Genomic DNA, 20,247 nt, shown 5'->3' with positions numbered 1-20,247 from the left:
TAAAGTGCTGTAATAAAGTCATCCTACTTTCTCCATTTATCCAGTCAATAAATAATTTGCAAAACAACTGTTATGTACAAGGTACTATATTATAGGGTTAGTCTACATGGAGACTGGATGGCCAACACATTTGTTTTACCCAAGGGGTAAAAATAAACTATCACTGGCAGAATACCCTGGAGAAGTACTGTTTCATACTAGATTTAAAAATGAGCCTCACAGTGTTTTCTCATTCGCTCCACAAAGCAGGAGAGCTACGTGCTATGGAACAGTTTACTTACCAACACAACATTTCTGACACCACTTGGTTTCAGGGATTTTTGCTGATACAGCAAATTTCCTAAATGTAAATGAAAATGAATATATAAGGCATGTAGGTAAAGTTAGTATACGATAATGGTATCATTACAGATGAATGGAGAATAAAAACTGGTGCTGACATTAATAGGTAATCTATTAAAAATAATATATTTGATCTGTTTCTCATCCCTCTTCCAATCAATTCCAAATAGATTAAGGATTTATTAAAGTATGAAAAACAAGACTATAGAATATTTAGATTTAGAAGAATAGAAACATGGGATTTCCTTAAAAAATACAAAAAGAAACAAACTATACAGGAAAATATTAATAAACTTCTGTTTTTAATGTTTATTTATTGAGAGAGAAAGAGTGTGAGCCGGGGAAGGACAGAGAGAGAGGGGGACAGAGGATCCAAAGCCGGGTCTGTGGTGACAGCAGCTTCACCTGAAGCAGCCCAATGCAGGGCTTGAGTTCACTAATCACGAGATCATGACCCGAGCTGAAGTCAGACACATAACCAACTGAGCCACCCAGGCACCCCAATATTAATAAACGTAACTGATACTTTTTTTACTTAGGGATCCCTACCACTTCAAACTACAGGTGGCAATTTGTTGAATGAATTTGAATATATTAACAACTTTGGTTTACCAAAAGATAACACTAAAAAGGTAAAAAGATATGCCATAAACTGGGGGGAAAGATATTTTTTAGCACATATAATAAATTTAAGCTATGTAAAACATTGTCTTATCACTAAAACAATTTATAAGAACTTTTTTTAGACATTTTTATTTCTCTGCTCAGGAAGAATGAGATATAGATTTTCTGTTAAGGTCCTTTACGGGTTCTGCAAACAGGTGATTCAAACTTAATATGTAAAAATCCATTTAAAATTGTTTTTTAAACTACAATTAAAAAAAATACCCATGAACTCAAATGGCTTTATAGTGAAAATTAATATAACAGACTGCTAACGTACCAAGTTTTGCTAGCCTCAAATTATACTTCTCCATTTCTGTACACATAAACTTCTTTTACATGTGTAAACACGCCACATATTAGAGGCCATTGCTCTGCACATCTTTTAAAAAAAACAAAACAGAGTTGCCCTTTGCTGGTAACAGAATTGTAGAGCACGTATGTGATGCGCAATGCCATTCCAAACAAGCTCAGAATAATCTTATTTTTTTTTAAATGTTTATTTTTACTTGTTTTGAGAGAGAAGGGCAGACAAAGAGGGAGAGAGAGAATGCCAAGGAGGCTCTGCGTTATTAGCACGGAGCCTGATGTGGGGCTCAATCTCACAAACCGTGAGATCATGAGCTGAGCAGAAATCAATTTGGATGCTTAACCAACTGAGCCACCCAGGCACCCCAAGCTCAGAATAATCTTGATGTATGTTCCTATCACTGTACAACTGGCAGCTGAGTAATAATCAGTCATATAATGCTGAGGTATTGTAATTTTAGCTTTTAATATGTTTTATATGCCGGTATTTATAAAAATCTATAATAACTATTGCTAACATTTACTGAGATCTTATTGTTTACCATGAATTTCACATGTTCTGTCAGTCCCTCTGATAATGCCATGAGATAGGTCACAGCACAGAAATCTGAAGGTTAGGGGGTGTGCTCAGCACGGAGCCCACTTAGAAGATTTTCTCCCTCCTCCCCACCCACCGCTTGTGTGTTCTGTCTCTCTAAAAAAGGAAAGAAAAGAAGAGAAAAGAAAAGAAGAGAAGAGAAGAGAAAAGAAAAGAAAAGAAAATTAAAGAAAAGAAAAGAAGAAAGAAATCTGAGGGTTAGATTTAGTAATTTCCTCAAGATCATACAGTTAGCAATTCAGGAAGAACTCTACTCTAGTGTCTTAGCCTAACTGCAACATTCATAGTGATTCAACTTTGAAAACAAATCTACTTCTCTTTTATGATTCTGGATCACTTTAAAGAGTATTCTGAGTTTGCAAGGTAAGTTGTTAAAATCTGTTATCACTTGTAAGTACTTTATCCGTGTGAATTAGAATTTTGTTGATACTATGGTACCTAAACAGTGACACAGAAATTAGTCAGATACTGAGGGACTAAATGACTAAAGTGACAATCTAGAATATCTTGATTCAAATTTTGGGTTAAAGCCCCTATTGTTCCTCTCGACTAAGTTCATACTGGGGAGAATTTTACATTCCAATTCATAAATTACATTAATAATTACAAAAATACCCCTTTCATAAGGCATTGGAATTTCATACAGTTTAAAATAAAACAAAAATTCCACATACCCTTAAATTAAGTAAACTGCTTGAACCAAAGTGCTTTTTACAGTTAAAAAAAATCTGAATCAAGCTCTTGATAGATTTCCACTGCAACCAACTTAATGTTCCTCGTCCACACTTGTGAACTTGTCCTTTGGCCCCCAACGTTAACTTAGAGGTTAAGTTACTAAATCTGTCAAACCCAGGAGGATTAACTGACTGCAAGGTTTTGAAAGATTATAAAGAATGCTACACAGTCAAGACAAAATCAACTACTAAGTATAGCTTAGAAGTTAACAATAATGAAATGATTCAAAACTGAGCTGTGAGCAGCACACTGAAATGTTATAAAAACTCATAATTTTCTACAGTGATCTACATATAGACTTACCTTAATTTTAGTTATGATTTTACAAGGCAAAAAAATTTATTTACAGCACCCAATTAACTAGAATCCTGTGAAACAACATTCTCAATGTACTTAATGTAAGATATTTTAGGGTACATTACAGACACAATTCAATTTACCATGACTAATAATAATGATAACACGACTATTTCTTAAGAGCCTAATATGTGCCAGAAACCATGGTGGATACTTTTCATACATAATTTATCATTTTTAAAACAATCTGCAAGATAGGTATACTGGTTCCATTTTACAGATGAATATCCTGAGAAGTTTTACAATTTATTCTAGGTCCTGAACTTAGTGAGTGAACAATGTAGGATTTAAATTGAAGTCTACCTGGATTCTAAAAATTATGCTTAACTGAAGCTTTACCATACAATACAATGAGTACCTATATTTATAATGAGAACCACAGAACATTATAAACTTCCCAAAGGAAGTTTAATTTGTGCTCACTTTACGGCAGAAGAACATAAAATTTTATTGTGCAAAAAAGGTTTTCAGATTTCTTGCCAGTAAATGAGAGAATTAAGAGTAGATTCTAGGGGCGCCTGGGTGGCTCAGTCTGTTAAGCATCTGACTTCGGCTCAGGTCATGATCTCATGGTTCTTGAGTTTGAGCCCCACGTCGGGCTCTGTGCTGACAGCTCAGAGCCTGGAGCCTGCTTTGGATTCTGTGTCTCCCTCTCTCTCTCTATCCCTCCCTGCTCCCACTCGGTCTCTCTCTCAAAAATAAATAAACATTAAAAAAAAAAGTAGATTTTACGATAACAAAATTGAAGAAAGTGGGAAGGACACATTGGTGAGTGCTACCAACACTAAAGACTGACTATAACAAAATTACATGAAATAAAAGCCTCGAGGTAAAGCACTCTTAGAGGTAACATCTTCCTCTATGGAAATTCCTTAAAGGAAGAGGTAATACGTTATTCAATTTTGTTTTAGCTACATACTAGGAAACTTCCCGCACATCTTGTATATTCAGTAAAATTTGAAGAATTGAACACAGCTATAAATAAACTACAAAGGTCTCTATTCTGACAAAATGATATGAAAAAGTGAATGTATTAAAGTTTATGTGCTTTACATTCCGGGGGGGGGGGCGGCGCTCTTGTATATTTTAAAGCTTGGGGCCAGTTTCCATGCCCAGAGAATTTAGGATTATTAAGTCAGAAGGCTAGAGGGAGATGTGCTGTAAGAAGACAGAAAATCAATAGCACCAAGTGGTAGCTGAGAGGAAAAGAGGGGCAGATAAACTCTACGTGAAGAAGCCCCCTGGCCCCATTCTTGGGGTAGTTCTTGCCCTTAACCCCAACTGTAGACATTACAGTAGAAGTATAATAAGTCAAGTTCATAGGTGCAACTCTGAGTCATCATGAAAAGGTCCAATTAAACTCAATGTAATCTATTTTAAGACAGAAAAGCATGCAGTATAACTTTTAAATGATTTTCATCAAAAAGATTAATTTTGAAAAAGCCTTTTGCACAAAGGGGCACATTTTAGCTGTAAACTCAGCATTGAGAACAGCTTTTCAAGGTACTTGAGAGCTAACGGTGTACATTAGTTGCTTTACAACTGATACGGTAAAGGAAGAATGGCCAGAGTATAATGTTTTTGTAACATAAAATTTATAGCAGACTCAGAAGACCTTTCAGTCAATAAATGAAGTACAATATAATAAGCAAAGGAGGAGAGAACATAATGAAAAATCCCTGAAAGCAGAAAAGCAAAACCCCTCAATTCCTAAGTAATTATCTCCTAATGTAAAAACCTTGATTTAATAAATCATTTTGATTTTCTAAGTTTAGAAACTGTGCTTTGAGACAAATTCGTGTTATTCAAATTAACACAAATATGTCCAAAGCACTGGATATGAAGAAAAATTACTAGCAAATTATAGAGAAAAATCAGTTTTAATGTTGTATGAAATACTAAACAGTAATTAGTTTTAAACTTCTAGAGGTGCCTCTCAGTTCTTGTGAAAATCTATTACCTCTCACAAGATTTTCATTACACATGATTTCTACTAACGCAAACTAAGTGCTTTTTCAATTTCTGCAGTGTAACTATTATTTAGAATTAATTAACATATAATCTCTAAGGATGAAACATAAGTAAGTGCACAGTTACCTTGGCAGTATTCGGTCAGGGAGTTTGTGTGCTGGAATAGCAACAGGTAACTTTTGCATCTGTCTTGCATAATCAAAAAGCCCTGGTAAATTATGGGAATAAAGCTGAGAAGCTTTACCTGTAAAAAAAAATATAATAAATAAATAAACACGATATAAAAGCTAATAACATAAATAGGAACAAGTGAAAGGTATCAAAAAACTAGGGGCTCCTGGTGGCTCAGTTGGTTAAGGGTCTGACTCTTGGTTTCGGCTCAGGTCACGATCTCAGCATTTGTGAGTCTGAACCCCACATTGGGCTCTGCACTAAAAGCACAGAGCTTGCTTCAGATTCTCTCTCTCTCTCTCTCTGCCCCTCCCCAGCTCGCTCACGCTCTCTCTCTCTCTCAAAATAAATAAACTTAAAAAAATATAAATAAAAACTAAAAGACTTACCAGATATTGACAGTAAGCAATTGTTCATCACATATAACCATGTACACCTTCGGGGGAATAGCTGATAAAAAAAAAAGTACAAAGTTTATAAAAGATAATAAGTAAAATACTTCTATTACATGTCCGTGTTGAACTGGTCATTCAATTTGCCAATTCTAGGTCTTTCTTGTTTCCCTAGATCTAGTGTTTCTCTATGGGAGGAATACAAGTGGGAGGGGCAGCGTGGTCAAGCAGTTAAGCACATGAACTCTGGAGCCGTCTGGCCTGGGTTCATATCCCAGTTCATCCACTTAAGCACTGTAAGATCTCTGAAAAGTTACTAATCCTTTCTGTGCCTCAGATTTCTCATCTGACATGCAACTCATAATGGTATCTATCTCTGAGAGTTGTGAAGATTAGTTACTCTATGTAAAGCATTTAAAAACAGTATCTGGTGCATAGTAAGCTTTATACAGGTACTAGCTACTGATGTCATCATGATCATTTCTGTAGGTTGTTTAGCATTGCTGGTCTCTGGGTACTAAACATCCAAAGCTTCCCCCAGTCACTGTGACAATAAAGAAACATCCCCACGCAATTCCAAACACACTTTTTCCTTTCTGCCCCAACTCAACATTTCCTTGCCCTTTGACCAAAATCTCTAGCGTCATCTGTCACCATGCTGCAAACCGTTCTACACGGATCAGTTCAGGAACAAAGCTCTGGGGTTTGGCAGTTGCCTCTCCCCCCCCCCCCCCCGCCCCCTTTCACTTCCTGTTACCATTCTGCACTCATTCTACACTCGAACCAGACTGTCTGCTCAGGGTTCCCCACCCTTGCCACTCCACTGCACCACTTCACACCTTCACACTTATATTTACCCTCTCTCTGTCTGGGAATGTTCCGCTCATTGCCATTTACGGTCTCTTCTCACTTCCCCACAGGAGGTGCTAGTGACGTGTGCTCACTCCTAGTGTGACACCTAACCTGAGTGCTACAGCTACTGCCACGCCTCTATTACACCTGTGAGGTCCTTGAAGGGTAAGGACTAGTCCTGAGAATACGTCCTCAGTACCAGATAAATACAACATACTTGATGAAGCTTTTATGGATAAAAAAATAAAGAGGCAGAAAATCACAGAACTGAAACTTATTTCTTACCTAGTGTGTGTGTACGACTTTAAGAAAGGAAAATACAAAATAATGTACCTGTTCCATCGATGTTTCATGAAGTTCATTAAGATTCAAAGTATAAATTCCTTCTTCAGCACCAAATATCAAGTACTGATCTGAAATGACAAAATTCACCGGTTTTGATAAAAAAAATTTTCAAAATGGATTTATATAGTTTAAAATTATGTACATATGTACTATAACCTGAAAAAAGAATTACTGTGATTGACAACCTATATATACATATATATATATTTTAATGTTTATTTTTTAGAGAGAGAGAGAGAGAGAGCAAGTGAGGGGGTGCAGAGAGAGAGGGAGACACAAAATCCGAAGCAGGCTCTGAGCTGTCAGCACAGAGCCTGACGCGGGGCTCAAACTCATGAACCGCGAGACCATGACCTGAGACGAAGTCAGAGACCTACCCAACTGAGCCACCCAGGCACCCCTAAGCATTAAATATATTTTAATACAAATAAGTGGCTAAAAACTCTGCCTTAATGAACTGAGTTACATATAAATACCAGCCTCAAAGCACTGAGGAAAACTTTTATGTAAAAGAGGTTTTGAAGACTGGAATGCTAGGGTTCCTCACTCATCAGAGGGTGCTGAGGACTGGCAGAGAATCCATAGCTCATTTTCTACAATTCTTTTAAGAGAAGCCTGGGTGGCTCAGTCGGTTAATCAACCAACTTCAGCTCAGGTCATGGTCTCGCGGTTCTTGAGTTCAAGCCCCACGTCGGGCTCCGTGCTGTCAACTCACGGCCTGGAGCCCCTTTCGGATTCTGTGTCTCCCTCTCTCTCTGCCTCTCCCCCGCTCACACTCTGTCTCTCTCTCCTTCAAAAATTAACAAACATTAAAAAAAAAAGTAAAAAAAAAATTCTCTTAAAAGTATAGTTGATGTACAGAATGCAAATAAAGAACTGATATAGATTCAAAATATTTTTGCAGATGGGCTACCACTGTAAGAAATAACATCAGAAACCAGGATCTGGCTACTGCCTATTTATAAAGCTAAAACTTAGATACCTGGCTAAGGTACTCAGTATCTTCTAGAAGATGTTAGTTTAGCTATGGTCCTGTCTGATCTGCTTTTGACAATATAAAACAACAGGTCAGGAACTTCTCCAGACTAAACTGAAGTATGCTAAGAACTTAGAAGGCCAAGAGCATTGTTATACTGCCCAATATTTAGGATTAGTAATGGCAGATTGAAGACATAAGCTTTGTGGTCCAAGAATACAATCTAACCAGGTTTGAACTGCAGCCCTCCTACCGACCGGTGGTGAACCTTTCTGCATGTCACTTTGCCTACCTGTGAAATAAAAGTTCCCACCTTGGATTTCTAAAAGATTTAGTAAGAAGATATATGTGTGTGTGTGTGTGTGTGTGTGTGTGTTTATGCATACCTTATACACACATATATTAAGATACAGATATATAGTGGGAGAATGCAGATAGTCTTTAGTCAGTGACTAATGGCAACAATTCTTATTATGATCTCCTTTAAGGTGGAGAGATCCTCTAACGTGGTCACCACACCCTGGACCCTAGGTAGCTAAACTCCTTAACAACAGTTGTGTCTAAAACACAAAGACAGTGAGTGTGCAGCAGTGGAAAAAACTTTTGTGGAGAAAATTAGGGTGGCATAGAGTGCATGGTTTTGCTATATTAACATGGGGACAACACAGTGAAATTTTAGTGTCATGGGTCACCTCAAGCACTGCTAATAAGCTAGAGAAACATAGCCTAAAAATGTTTTTTGAATTATAACAAAATATTTTTCAGAAAGACATTCAGAGCAGGAAGAAAACTGAATTCTTCCATGACCTCAGTTTAAAAAACAACTAGAAAGGGGCTGCCTGGGTGGCTCAGTTGGTAAAATGTCCGACTTCGGCTCAAGTCATGGTCTCACAGTCCATGAGTTTGAGCCCCATGTCGGGCTCTGTGCTGACAGCTTAGAGCCGGAAGTCTGCTTCAGATTCTGTGTCCTCCTCTCTATGCCCCTTCCCCACTCATGCTGTCTCTCTCTCAAAAATAAACATTAAACAACAACAACAACAACAAATAACATAGTACTACCTCTTGTATCTGGGTTTATCCATGATGTTGCACAGTGAATTTTCAAGGGACATCCATTAAAAACCTTTGAAAAACATGCACCCATCTGGAAAAACAAAGAATAACCAAGTAATACGATATTCCCTGCTAAGAAGGAAATTATAACTGCTACAAAGGTGAAAATTTTCTTATTTATTGAATCATTGAAATGTTATTAGTAATAAATGTTAAATAATCTTAATAATACAATGTTATTAATCACTGAATTTAATACTTCAACATGAAAGAGGTATGGCTGGTTTCAAATTCATATATGTACTTTAAAACATACAGACCCATTTTTTAAGAAAAACTGAGCAATGTGATTATTTTCCCTGGATGGATTCAATAAAAATCTTTACTTTTTTATGTTAATATTTATTAAGCCCATTTACAAGTCTTTCATATAATAAATACCTTATAAGGAAACACAGTATCATTCATTTGAACTTTTTTTTTAATCTTGAAAGAATAAAATGTTAATTTTCAAATTATTGTTCATGTTAGAATAAATAAATACAAGAAAGCTTACTCATTTAATCACTTTTATTAGCAACAACTTGGGGGGAAAGAACACAAATATCTGATGAAAAGAAGAGCACTGTGCATCATACAGTTGGAGTGTTTTCTTCACAAATATGAAGACAATATCCAGAGACAGAACACACACCCCTGTAGCTGATGATAATGGATTAGAAATATCAACATAAAAAAGAATCAAAATAATAAATCCTAAGATTTCCTTCTGCTCACAGAAACCTACCAAACAATATCTTTAAGATTTTAGCACCAAATAACAACCACGTCGCAGAAGACCTATAAACATGTTTTTATGGTGTAGGGCAGAAAGTGTATCATTTAACTCACTCTGGTAATTATGCTTTAAGACAGCTGCTAAAATACACACGTGGAGGTGTGGCCTAACCCCTAAAAATCCAAATGACACAACGCAGTGCCGACCAACCAACTCCGAGTGTAAGCCAGTCTGTACGGTCAGTCCCACCTGCCTTTCCAGTTAGAGGCTCCTCCCCATCAGCTGTACATCTGACCGGAGAGTTTTCTACTGTATCCAAACAGGACAACCCGAATGTCTCTGCCAGACCTGGGAGCCCTTCACTCTCAAAACTTTTATAAGAAAAGGCATAAATATTTAGATCTTCATATTAATTTAAAAAGTCGAGAAAAAAGGCTAAAAATTAAGAAATAAGAAACTAAAAGGCTAAAAAGTAGAGTTGGGAGGTTACAGACTAGAAGCTCTGTGGACACCTCAATTAGTGTCACACTATGTTTCAGATTAAAGAGTTGCAGCAGCGAAAATATAGTTCTACCTATACTGACGCACAATTACACTGAACTAATATAATTTTAATCCTAAAACAGCATGGTCTAATGAAAAAAATCAAACAACAAAACCACAACAGACTGTAACACAGGACTGTATCTAACGTCTATTCCAGCTCTGGTTGGAGCTGGGGGGTAGTTCTGTGATCTTGTGAATATTTTGGGGTCTCAGTTTTACTCGTGGGCAAACTAGTTTGGGTCAGATGGTCCTTTAATGCTCCTTCTAGTTCTAAAATGTTTTTGATCATTGAAAATGCTAGAAAAAAATGTGTCCTATTTACATTCTGTACTTCCTATTATATCCATGTGCCTTTTCTACATTTCTTCAAAAATGTCTGCAAAGAAGATAGTAACAAAGTCTGGAATAAAGGAGCTTTAAAATGTAACAATCTATATTTAAATTAGCAATCTTATAGATTTTTTCAATACTAAATGGAGATTCTTTTCAAAAAGCTAAAAAATCTAACCAAAGGTACACAGTCAAGCAATTATTGGTCATTGTATTTAGCCTGAAAACAACTTATTTGATATTTATACTTACATGTACTTTAGGTGTTGGGGGTAGACCGTTACTAATAGGCTTCTAGAAAAAAGAATACATGCATGAGTATACTTCTTTTGTTGTTGTTTGGCATATTAATACTGTATTTCAAACATAATTATTGAAATAAAATACACACGTACACTCTCTTTGTAAAAAGGCACAATACAGATAAGGCTAAAGTCCCCTATAATCCTTCCACAGTCCATTTATCCCTGGTACCTGCCCCCTCTCCAAAAAAGCTGGTTTAGGGTGCCCCTTCCAAACCTCTTCCTAGGCAACTATATGTACTCATGTATTTGTGTATCTTTCCATACCACCTTGTATATACTTCTATATGTGTCCCCATAGAAAACACTGTTTTGGTGTGTGCTTTAGAACACAGTTAATGCACTCTTTTATCAACCTGTCTTTTGCCTTAACGGGTCTTAGATCTTCGTATCAGTACACATAGATTTGGTTCATTTAACTGCAGCACAGTACAAATACAACAAACTTTATTTAGCTATTCCCTAGTTATTATTGGGTATTTAAGTTATTTTCCGCTTTCTACTATAACAACAATGCAGAAATGATCACTCTTGCATTTACCTTATTATGCAATGTATGAATTATTTTTTTAGGGTATGCTGTGATAAGAGAAACTACTGGAATATAAAGTCTGTACCTCTTACAATGCAGTGGATACTGACCACCAAACTGTCTTTCTGAGTGCCCATTTCACATTATACCCACCAGCAGTGTGGATGAGACCTGGTTCCTTTGGTCTCACAGACACTTAATGTTATCAAACTGATCAGTAAAAAATGTTTTCTCCTTAATAAGCATGCCTCTGATTGCTAGGAACATTGAGAATATTTTAAAAAGAGTTTATTGGCTATCTGTACTTTCTCTTCTATGAATTGTCTTTTCTCATTTTTTTTTTTTTACTGAGTTATCTTTTTTCTTATCTATTTGTTGGTGTTCTTTACAGATTCCAGATTTGAATACTTTATCTATTAAATATGTTACAAATGTTTTATCCTAGTCTATAGATTATCTTAACCTTGTTTATAACGTGAGTTGAAGTTTTACATTTTGAGGGATTCAAATATATCAATCACTGGTCAGAGTATACTGATAATTAATAAGGAGAGTAAAAATATGCTCAAGAGGGGCACCTGGGTGGCTAAGTCAGTTGAGCGCTCAACTCTTGATTTTGGCTCAGGTCATGACCCCAGGGTCGTGGGATCGAGCCCCACACTGGGCTCCACACTGAGTGTGGAGTGTGCCTGAGATTCTGTCTCTCTCTCCCATTGTCCCTCTCCCTGACTTGCGTGTGCTCTCTCTAAATTAAAAAAAAAAAAAAAAAAAAAAAAAAGCTCAAGAATACCAGATATTTTTCCAAGGGGCCACATGCCTGGATATATGATTTGCCTCCCACCCTTTCAGAGGGATTATACTTTAAATATAAGTTTTATGAAAGTCTACATTTCTTTGGGGGTTAATGTTAATAACATTTTAAGGAATGACTTCCTAATTTTTGTCACTCTAAGTCAAAATTGTTTAACTGTGACAAAAATCAAAATCTATTAATTGATTTCATATACCTGATACAAATAAAATATGCTGTGTAACACTACTTCTTTAACTATTAGACACTTCTGAAATTAAAACTATTTGAAATTTTACTTTGTAGATATATGTATGAGGATGTACAGCCTATTGCTGCCACCAATTTGTGGTAATTTTTTTTTTTCATTTTGCAACTAACTTATGTACTTGGTTTTATATTTATGTCCTTAAGTTACCTTAGATCGTCTATATGAGCAAAACATTTTTGAAAAGTGTATTTATTTATTTTGGGAGAGAGAGGGAGAGAGAGCGCGCATGAAAGCGTGCGCATGAGTAGGGAAGGGGCAGAGGGGGTGGGGAAAGAATCCCAAGCAGGCTCCGCCTGTCAGCACAGAGCCCAACCCAGGGCTCAATCCCACAAACTGAGATCATGACCTGAGCCAAAGAGTCAGACACTTAACTGAGCCACCCAGATGCCCCGCAAAACATTTTAAGTTAGCAAGCTCTGAATGTTGAAACTGTCAGATTTACATTGAGTACTGACAGAATTGGCTATAAACAATTTCAAGCTGCAGAAACTGTAATCACGTTTCAACATATCATGGATACCGTTTATCCTATTATACAGTTGCCGACATATTTCAGAATCACTGAGACTGTTAGTTTTACTACTACGGTACAGTAGTTCCTTATCCTAATGAAATAAGGTAAGAGAAAGAATTACAAATGCACACATAAAAAAATGTATACATCTCTCAAAAGTTCTCATGCTGCATCGTAGAGTCATGAAGCTGTATTTCTGTACTACATTAACAGTGCTGCTAAAATTTAAACCAGTGAACACAAAAAGGCCCTGTTCAGTTGAAGAGACATCATAAAAACCCATTCTTAAAGGGCATTTGATGCTTTTGTTAACAACATCCTACCTAAATTTCACAACTTACGATGGATAATCCTAGATTTTTAAATGCTTTAACTAAATACAAAAAGGGTATGTCATATTATGTCATGAAATCTTAAAAAAAACAGATTATAGTACAAAAGCCTCTAACAATGTGCTTCCTGCATAAAACCATAGCTATATGCACATAAGTACTTTAACTGTACTATATAAAAGCAAATATTAGTAAACACAAAAACTTTGATTTTTTTTAAATTATTTGAGAGAGAGTGTGTGCATTCATGTGTGGGTGGGGGGAGAGAGGGAGAAAGGAAGGAAGGTAGGAAGGAAGGTAGGAAGGGAGGGAGGAAGGAAGGGAGGAAGAAGGGAGGAAGTTCCTACTTTCTTTCTTTCTTTCGTATTTCTCGTTCTTCTCTCTCTCTTTCTTATGTTTTTTTTTTCTTTCTCTTTCTCTTCTCTCTCGTTCTCTTCTCTCTTTCTCTCTCTCTCTTCTCTCTCTCAAAACCTCTCAAGCAATCTCACACTCATGGGGGAGTCCATTAGGGCTTGATCCCCATGACCTGGCTTGGATCATGACCTCAGCAAAATCAAGCTCGACCAACCTAGACACTCAAGTGCCCCAACATACACAAAAACTTAAAAAATACTCTCATCTTATGATCTCACCACGGTCATTCTGCTAAATTGGGTATTTTAAGGATTTTTTTGTTTGTTTGTTTTAAGTTCTATGATGAAAGACAAATGTCTTCTGACGATCATGAGCAAATTTTTTACAAATGTTAAAAAATTTTAATATCCTGATAAATACTATTTATGTTTTAATAGCTATGTCACAGTATTTTATCCAACATTTGTAACAAGAATAGCTACTGAGGCTAATTTCATCTTTCCTAAAGTGATATTTTATATCTACTGGAAAATAATTTTCATTTTTCCTCCTTGTTATTTTCTTTGAGTAATAGTAGTAATACCACGAATTATGTAATCTATAGTTAAAAACTCATCCTAAGTAAAGTCCTAGCTTTCCTTATCTGTCCATGTCCTTCTTTCCATAACTTTTTGAGACTGTTAGGAACTTTTAAGAATCTCATCAATGAGAATAATAATAGTTACCTGTATGCTGAAGGTCACATTTAAAATACACTATTATTTAAAAAAAAAAAAAAAGGCCTACATAATTTGAATAGCAGAAAGTCATCATTCAAGTTTGCCACAGCAGTTACTTTTTTTTTAAGATTTAAGCAATCTATTATAATTAATACATTAAAAAAACAACATACTAATTGCAAAATATACAATCCCTATAGTTTAATTATAATAACAAAACTAACTTAACAATGAAAAAGAAAATACAATTATATTACTAAGTATTATTATATATTATATAGTAAGTATATTATAAATATAAATACCTACTGGTACATCTTTCTTTTCTTTCCTTGAAGGGTTTGTGCCTCTATGTTCATTCTGTTGTTGATATAATGAACCATCTCGTTCACCATTTAACTGGAAGGAGCTCATTCCATTTCCTTCAATAAGATGTTTAAATATATTTAAAAAGGATTAATTTTCATGAAAACTTTCACTTAGAAAATTATCAAGTAGGAAAGAAAAATACGATTTCTCAGATGGTTTCTGCCTTCATCCAATCAGAAACAGTTAAAGAAAAAAAAGTCTGATACCTATGTTCTACTTCTATCTCTTTTTTTAAACATTTTTTTTTAACATTTTTAATTTATTTTTGAGAGACAAAGTACGAGTGCAGAAGGGGCAGAGAGAGAAGGAGACACAGATTCTGAAGCAGACTCCAAGCTCTTGAGCTGTCAGCACAGAGCCTGATGCGGGGCTTGAACCCATGAACCGTGAGATCATGATCTGAGATGAAGTTGGATGCTCAACCAACTGAGCCACCCAGGTGCCCCTCATAGAGACAAATTTAAAATCAGGTTATATCTAAGCACATATATTAATGCGAAAAACAAAGAAATACTGAATATATAACTACTTTCAGGAAGGGGCAATTTACAATATCCAGGAAATTTTAGTTGCTTTTTAATTGTTTCTTTTGCATAATACACAATACAGTACTAAAACAGCATCTTCTAGTATTAATTTGGAGACAAATAACTAGCAAAAGTGACATTTTTCTAAAAATGATAATATGAAATAAAAAAAAGAAAGGAGTTAGATGAAGAACCCTCTTTTCTTTTTCTAAAACACAAGTAGCCTACAACCAAAACACATTGTCCTTGTTCGTTCAGTTTCTTCTATTGCCACACTAAGATAACTGATGAACTGAGCATTTACAATTCCCCAAGAAAGAAGGCTAGATATGAAATGAGAAACAAGGACATTTTAATACCAGAATGGGTCACAGTAATCCTGTCATATATGAACACTTCAAACTATGTGGCAAAAAAGCAGAAGCCATCTCTACAGTCACTGCCTTCCTTCTCCCCTCCCTCAAAGGAATTTCAGATACTCTTAAAAGAAAAGACACCCTCCATTTTCTTCACACAGTACGAAAACCTGGTAACGTACTTATTTCACCCTCCCTTCACCCATTACCTAAAGCAATTGGCTTTTGTGGAGGTAATCTGGGAGGTGGTGGTCTGGGTGGAACTTGGGATGGTTTTGCTGGGCTCTCTGACATAGGACATCTCTTGATAGTTCCTTGATTATCATCCTCAGTAGAATGAGTTTCCTGTGGTATGAATATGGACTTAGGCTGAAATAATACAGAAAAGGAGATCAATGATTAAACATGAAATTACTTGTTTCATTCAAAAAGGAAAAATATTAAACGTCTTTCCTGAAGTAAATACTATTCTGTGTTTACTAGCTGAGCTTTAAGGTTATTCAACTATCTGATTCATATTATCTTAATATATATCCTAAAAATGTACAGTAACATGTTTTCTCAGAAAAAAGGTCCTTTTCTATTAATTCCTTCGCAAGCCTTCCTATCTAGACTTGCTAAATAAAAATATTCTGCTCTTTCAGATCTCCAATTTAAATGAGTCTCTTTATTTTAAACATTCAGACTAATCAAATTACAGTTCTTTATAATACTAAACTGTTTCTTTTAGATGACTCAATGTACAGTTGGTTGCACGTACGACCTCAGCTCAGGTCATGATCTCGCAGTCTGTGAGTTCGAGCCCCACGTCGGGCTCTGTGCTGACAGCGCTGAGCCTGGAGCCTGTTTCAGATTCTGTGTCTCCCTCTCTCTCTGCCCCTCCCCCTCTCATGCTTTGTCTCTGTCTCTCTCAAAAATAAACAAACATTAAAAAATTTTTTTAGATGACTCAATGTCTTTTATGTTAATGCCTAACCTTTCAGACTGGGGCAGGAGAAGATACCAATTAAAATTCTATCATACTGGAAAAGACTAACACCGCAATATGGAATGGCTAAGAAACTTTCTGTGCAGACAATGGAAAAAGCCCCAGTCAGCTGAAGGTTTGGAGAATTTATAAATTCTTAATGTGTCCCTTACTAGAAAGATTGTTCACACTTATGTTTTTGAAATTCTAATGTAAAACAAAACAAGCAAATACAGTATTATTTACCTGTGGGAAACATAATTTTTTTTAAGTATAAAATGAAACAAAATACAGTAATACATTAGACGCCAAGACTGGTCAGACTCTAATTCTTGTTTATAAACCCTGATTTCGGGATACCTGGGTGGCTCAGTCAGTTAAGTGTCTTTGGCTCAGGTCATGGTCTTGTGATTCATGAGTTCGAGCCCCATGTCGGACTCTGTGCTGACAGCTTGGAGCCTGGAGCCTGCTTCTGATTCTGTCTCCCTACCTCTATGCTCCTCCCCTGTTCTCACTCTGTCTCTCTCTCTCAAAAATAAACATTATAAACCCGGATTTCAAAGCTTTCATAATTTTTTTAAAGTATAAAATGAAATGATAGTTGAATAACCTAAATGAAAATATAGTAAAACATTAGATGCCAAGACGGGCCAGACTCCAACTGTCATTTATAAACCCTGATTTCAAACCTTGTAACAGCTCATTTTATAAACAGTTCATTTTATAATTAAAACTTGCTGTGCATATAAACATGTAAAATAAATTTATATTAGTATTACCTATATTAACTCATTGTGCCTTTTAAAAAAAAACCCATCAGTGAGAATTTTAGCATTTTACAATGTTTCTGACAAAACAGTTGCCAAAAATTTTTGAAAATTATTCTTATTGTTTTTTAAATGTAAAAGTACCTTCTGATAATTTAGTATCTATGATAATAAATCACTACCCATTACCCATTCTTAGGAAATCATTTACTAGATCATAGCTTCTGAAGGAAAAAAATCTTACAAAAAATGTGAGATTTCTAAGCCAGGTGAATTAACACTAACCCATTAATTTAATCATTTTCATGTATAAATTTCTAGAACTTTATTATTTAGAATAAATACTAAATGACAAGTTGGATAATTTAAAAAAGCAACCAAAATTAATCACAATCATCAATATCATGGCTGGTAACTTCATGTTTTCTTGTGGCTCTCAAGTGAAAATAAGCTACGGAGTAACTATTAATATAGTACTGATGTGACAGACCAACCACACACACCCACACCCACACATAATTCAAACTGAAAAACAAACCTGCTTACCTTTGGTGGCAAAGGAGGTGGAACTTTTGCTTTCATGGTTGAACTATAAAAACGTAAAAGTTTAGGATCAGAATTGAATGATTACTAAAGTATAATTAATTTTTCAAAGATATGGAAGAAAATTTACAGAAACAAGTTCCCTTTCCTGAGATTATGAGTGTTTTCCAAAACGTTCTGTACAATGTTCACGTTATGCTGAATGAAGTTTTATTCAGACGTAATTAAGTAGACATGCTTTCTTGGTTTCAAATTAAAATAGGAAAAGATAACTACAATTCTAGTTTATATCAATTGAATGGTAATTATTATGAAAACACTAGCAACAACTAGTTAGGGAAAAACAGCAAAATGATATAGTATAAAAATATATCACAATGTAAGCTTCATTTTTATTACTGTTAGAGATGAAACATCTCTGATGAAGCTCATCAAAAGCTACATACATTCTCTACAAAATTTTAGGCAGAATTTATCTGATTGAAGCTAAGATTCATTATAACTCAGAATTGGGAGTTTTCGATGTACAAAAACTTAAAAGATGGAGCATAAACTCTCAGATGAGGAAACAGGTCCAGAGAAGTTAAGTGACCTGATTCAAGGTCAAAGAGTACTGAGACAGAAAAGAAAACCTATGCCTTTATGCCTCCAACTGCTAGTCAGGTACCTGTCACTCTACCATGAAACTGCACTTTTCTTTAAAGAAAAAAAGAGAATCTAAAAAAACTAAGCCTGAATGCTTATGTAAGTGAAAATATTCCCATATATCTGATCCAACAGAACCTTGTAAGAAGAGGAAGAGAGATCTCTCCTCACTCTCTTTGTACACACCAAGAAAAGGCCATCTGAGGACACAGAAAGAAGGCAGTTGTCTACAAGCCAGGTAAGAGGGCCATCACCAGGAACAGAATAGAGCTGTGACAAATTTCTGTTATTCAAGTTACTCAGTCTGTGGTATTTTGTAATGGCAGCCTAAGCTAAGACACAGCTTGGTAACAAGGAGTGGAGTACTGCTACAACAAATACCCCAAATGTGGAAGATCTGCTTTTATTTTTTAAGATTTTTTCTTTAAAGTTTATTTGAGAGAGAGAGAGAGAGAGAGAGAGACAGACAGACAGACAGTGCATGGAGGAGGAGCAGAGAGAGAGGGAGAGAGAGAATCCCAAATCCCAAGCAGGCTCCACGTGGTCAGTGCAGAGGTCAACGCAGGGCTCCATCTATGAACGGTGAGATCATGACCTGAGCTGAGATCAAGAGTTGGACGTTCAACCGACTGAGCCAACCAGGCACCCCTGTGGAAGCAGTTTTGGAATCAAGTAACAGGTAGAGGCTGGAACAGTTCTGAGGTACATGCTAGAAATATGGACGCTAACAATGATTTTGCTGAGAGAGAGAGCTGAAGAGAAAGTTTCCCTCTTCTTAGAGAATGCATCAATAACTACCAGGAGAATACTGGTAGAATGTACACATTAAAGGCCATTCTCCAGTGGAAATGGTGGAGGTCTGCAATGGAAATGATGACCACATTATTGGAAATGGGAGGAAAAATGATCCTTGTCAGAGAGGTAGACAACTTGGCTGAATTGTGTTCATATTCTAATGTTTAGTGGAAGGTTAAATGAGGTTGTAAGAGTGAGGTCCTAGTTGGATAGGATTAGAGGCCTTCTACGAAAAGGGGAGAGAGGTTTCTCTCTCTGCGTGCATGCATGCATGCATGCGCTGATGATAGCCCATGTGAGAACATGGTGAAAAGACACCCATCTGCAGGCCGAAAGAGAACTCTCGCCAGGAACCAAACTGGCTAGCAGCTGGAGCCTGAACCTCCCAGCCTCCAGAACTGTGAGACAACTTGCTGTTTAGACCACCTCTCCATGGTATTTTGTTAAGGTTGCCTGAGGTAACACAACTAGAACAGAGAAAGAAACTGTGATATAACCCATAATACTCTCAATATAAAGCTGTCAAACCTATGAAATCACATCAAATGACATCTTTTATCAAAAACAGAGAAAGAACTTACTGCTTGGATTCATCATCATCCCCTTCATCATCTTCTAAATGTGCCACGTGCCCTCTAAGGACAAAGGATAATTCCACTGTTACTAAATGGACTTCACCAAAATGGCTTAAGAAGAAATTTTACAAAGTGTAGGAAGGGCTACTGCAAGACAGCATTTTATTTCTGCAGCTTTACAGGATTCAGAATTAAACAACAAAACGTGAGGCTACATGACAGAGAAGGGGGCAAACAGACTCTACTCTCTGTGACAAAAAATATTTTAAGCTTCATTAAAAATCAAAATTACCGCTGATGTAATTCTTCTTCAACAGACTTCAGAAGACTCCTTAAAAGAAAAAAAAAAAACAAAAAACAAAAAACAATGTGAATAAATAAGGAAAGGAATACCAAGTACATATTTTCATCATTTGAACCTTAACCATAAATTTTTAAATTACTTTTTACTATTTTCTAACATCAGCTACA

General features: G+C 36.0%; 1 protein-coding gene across 1 annotated transcript in view; it reads right to left on the bottom strand.

The window, feature by feature from the left end:
- Positions 1 to 20,247, bottom strand: part of MAP4K3 (mitogen-activated protein kinase kinase kinase kinase 3) — a 204,202-nt gene that overhangs the window by 19,213 nt on the left and 164,742 nt on the right. The window contains 11 exon segments of the mRNA XM_030311245.1: positions 282 to 340; positions 5,102 to 5,219; positions 5,536 to 5,596; positions 6,724 to 6,803; positions 8,771 to 8,855; positions 10,671 to 10,712; positions 14,542 to 14,654; positions 15,694 to 15,853; positions 17,765 to 17,807; positions 19,783 to 19,836; positions 20,069 to 20,107. Of these exon segments, the coding sequence (XP_030167105.1) occupies positions 282 to 340; positions 5,102 to 5,219; positions 5,536 to 5,596; positions 6,724 to 6,803; positions 8,771 to 8,855; positions 10,671 to 10,712; positions 14,542 to 14,654; positions 15,694 to 15,853; positions 17,765 to 17,807; positions 19,783 to 19,836; positions 20,069 to 20,107 (854 nt within the window).

The sequence above is a fragment of the Lynx canadensis genome, chromosome A3 (assembly GCF_007474595.2).
Source record: "Lynx canadensis isolate LIC74 chromosome A3, mLynCan4.pri.v2, whole genome shotgun sequence".
In the NCBI taxonomy this organism is placed as follows: Eukaryota; Metazoa; Chordata; class Mammalia; order Carnivora; family Felidae; genus Lynx; species Lynx canadensis.
The sequence above is the reverse complement of the archived record's forward strand: the minus strand, read 5'-3'. Positions and strand labels throughout refer to the sequence as shown.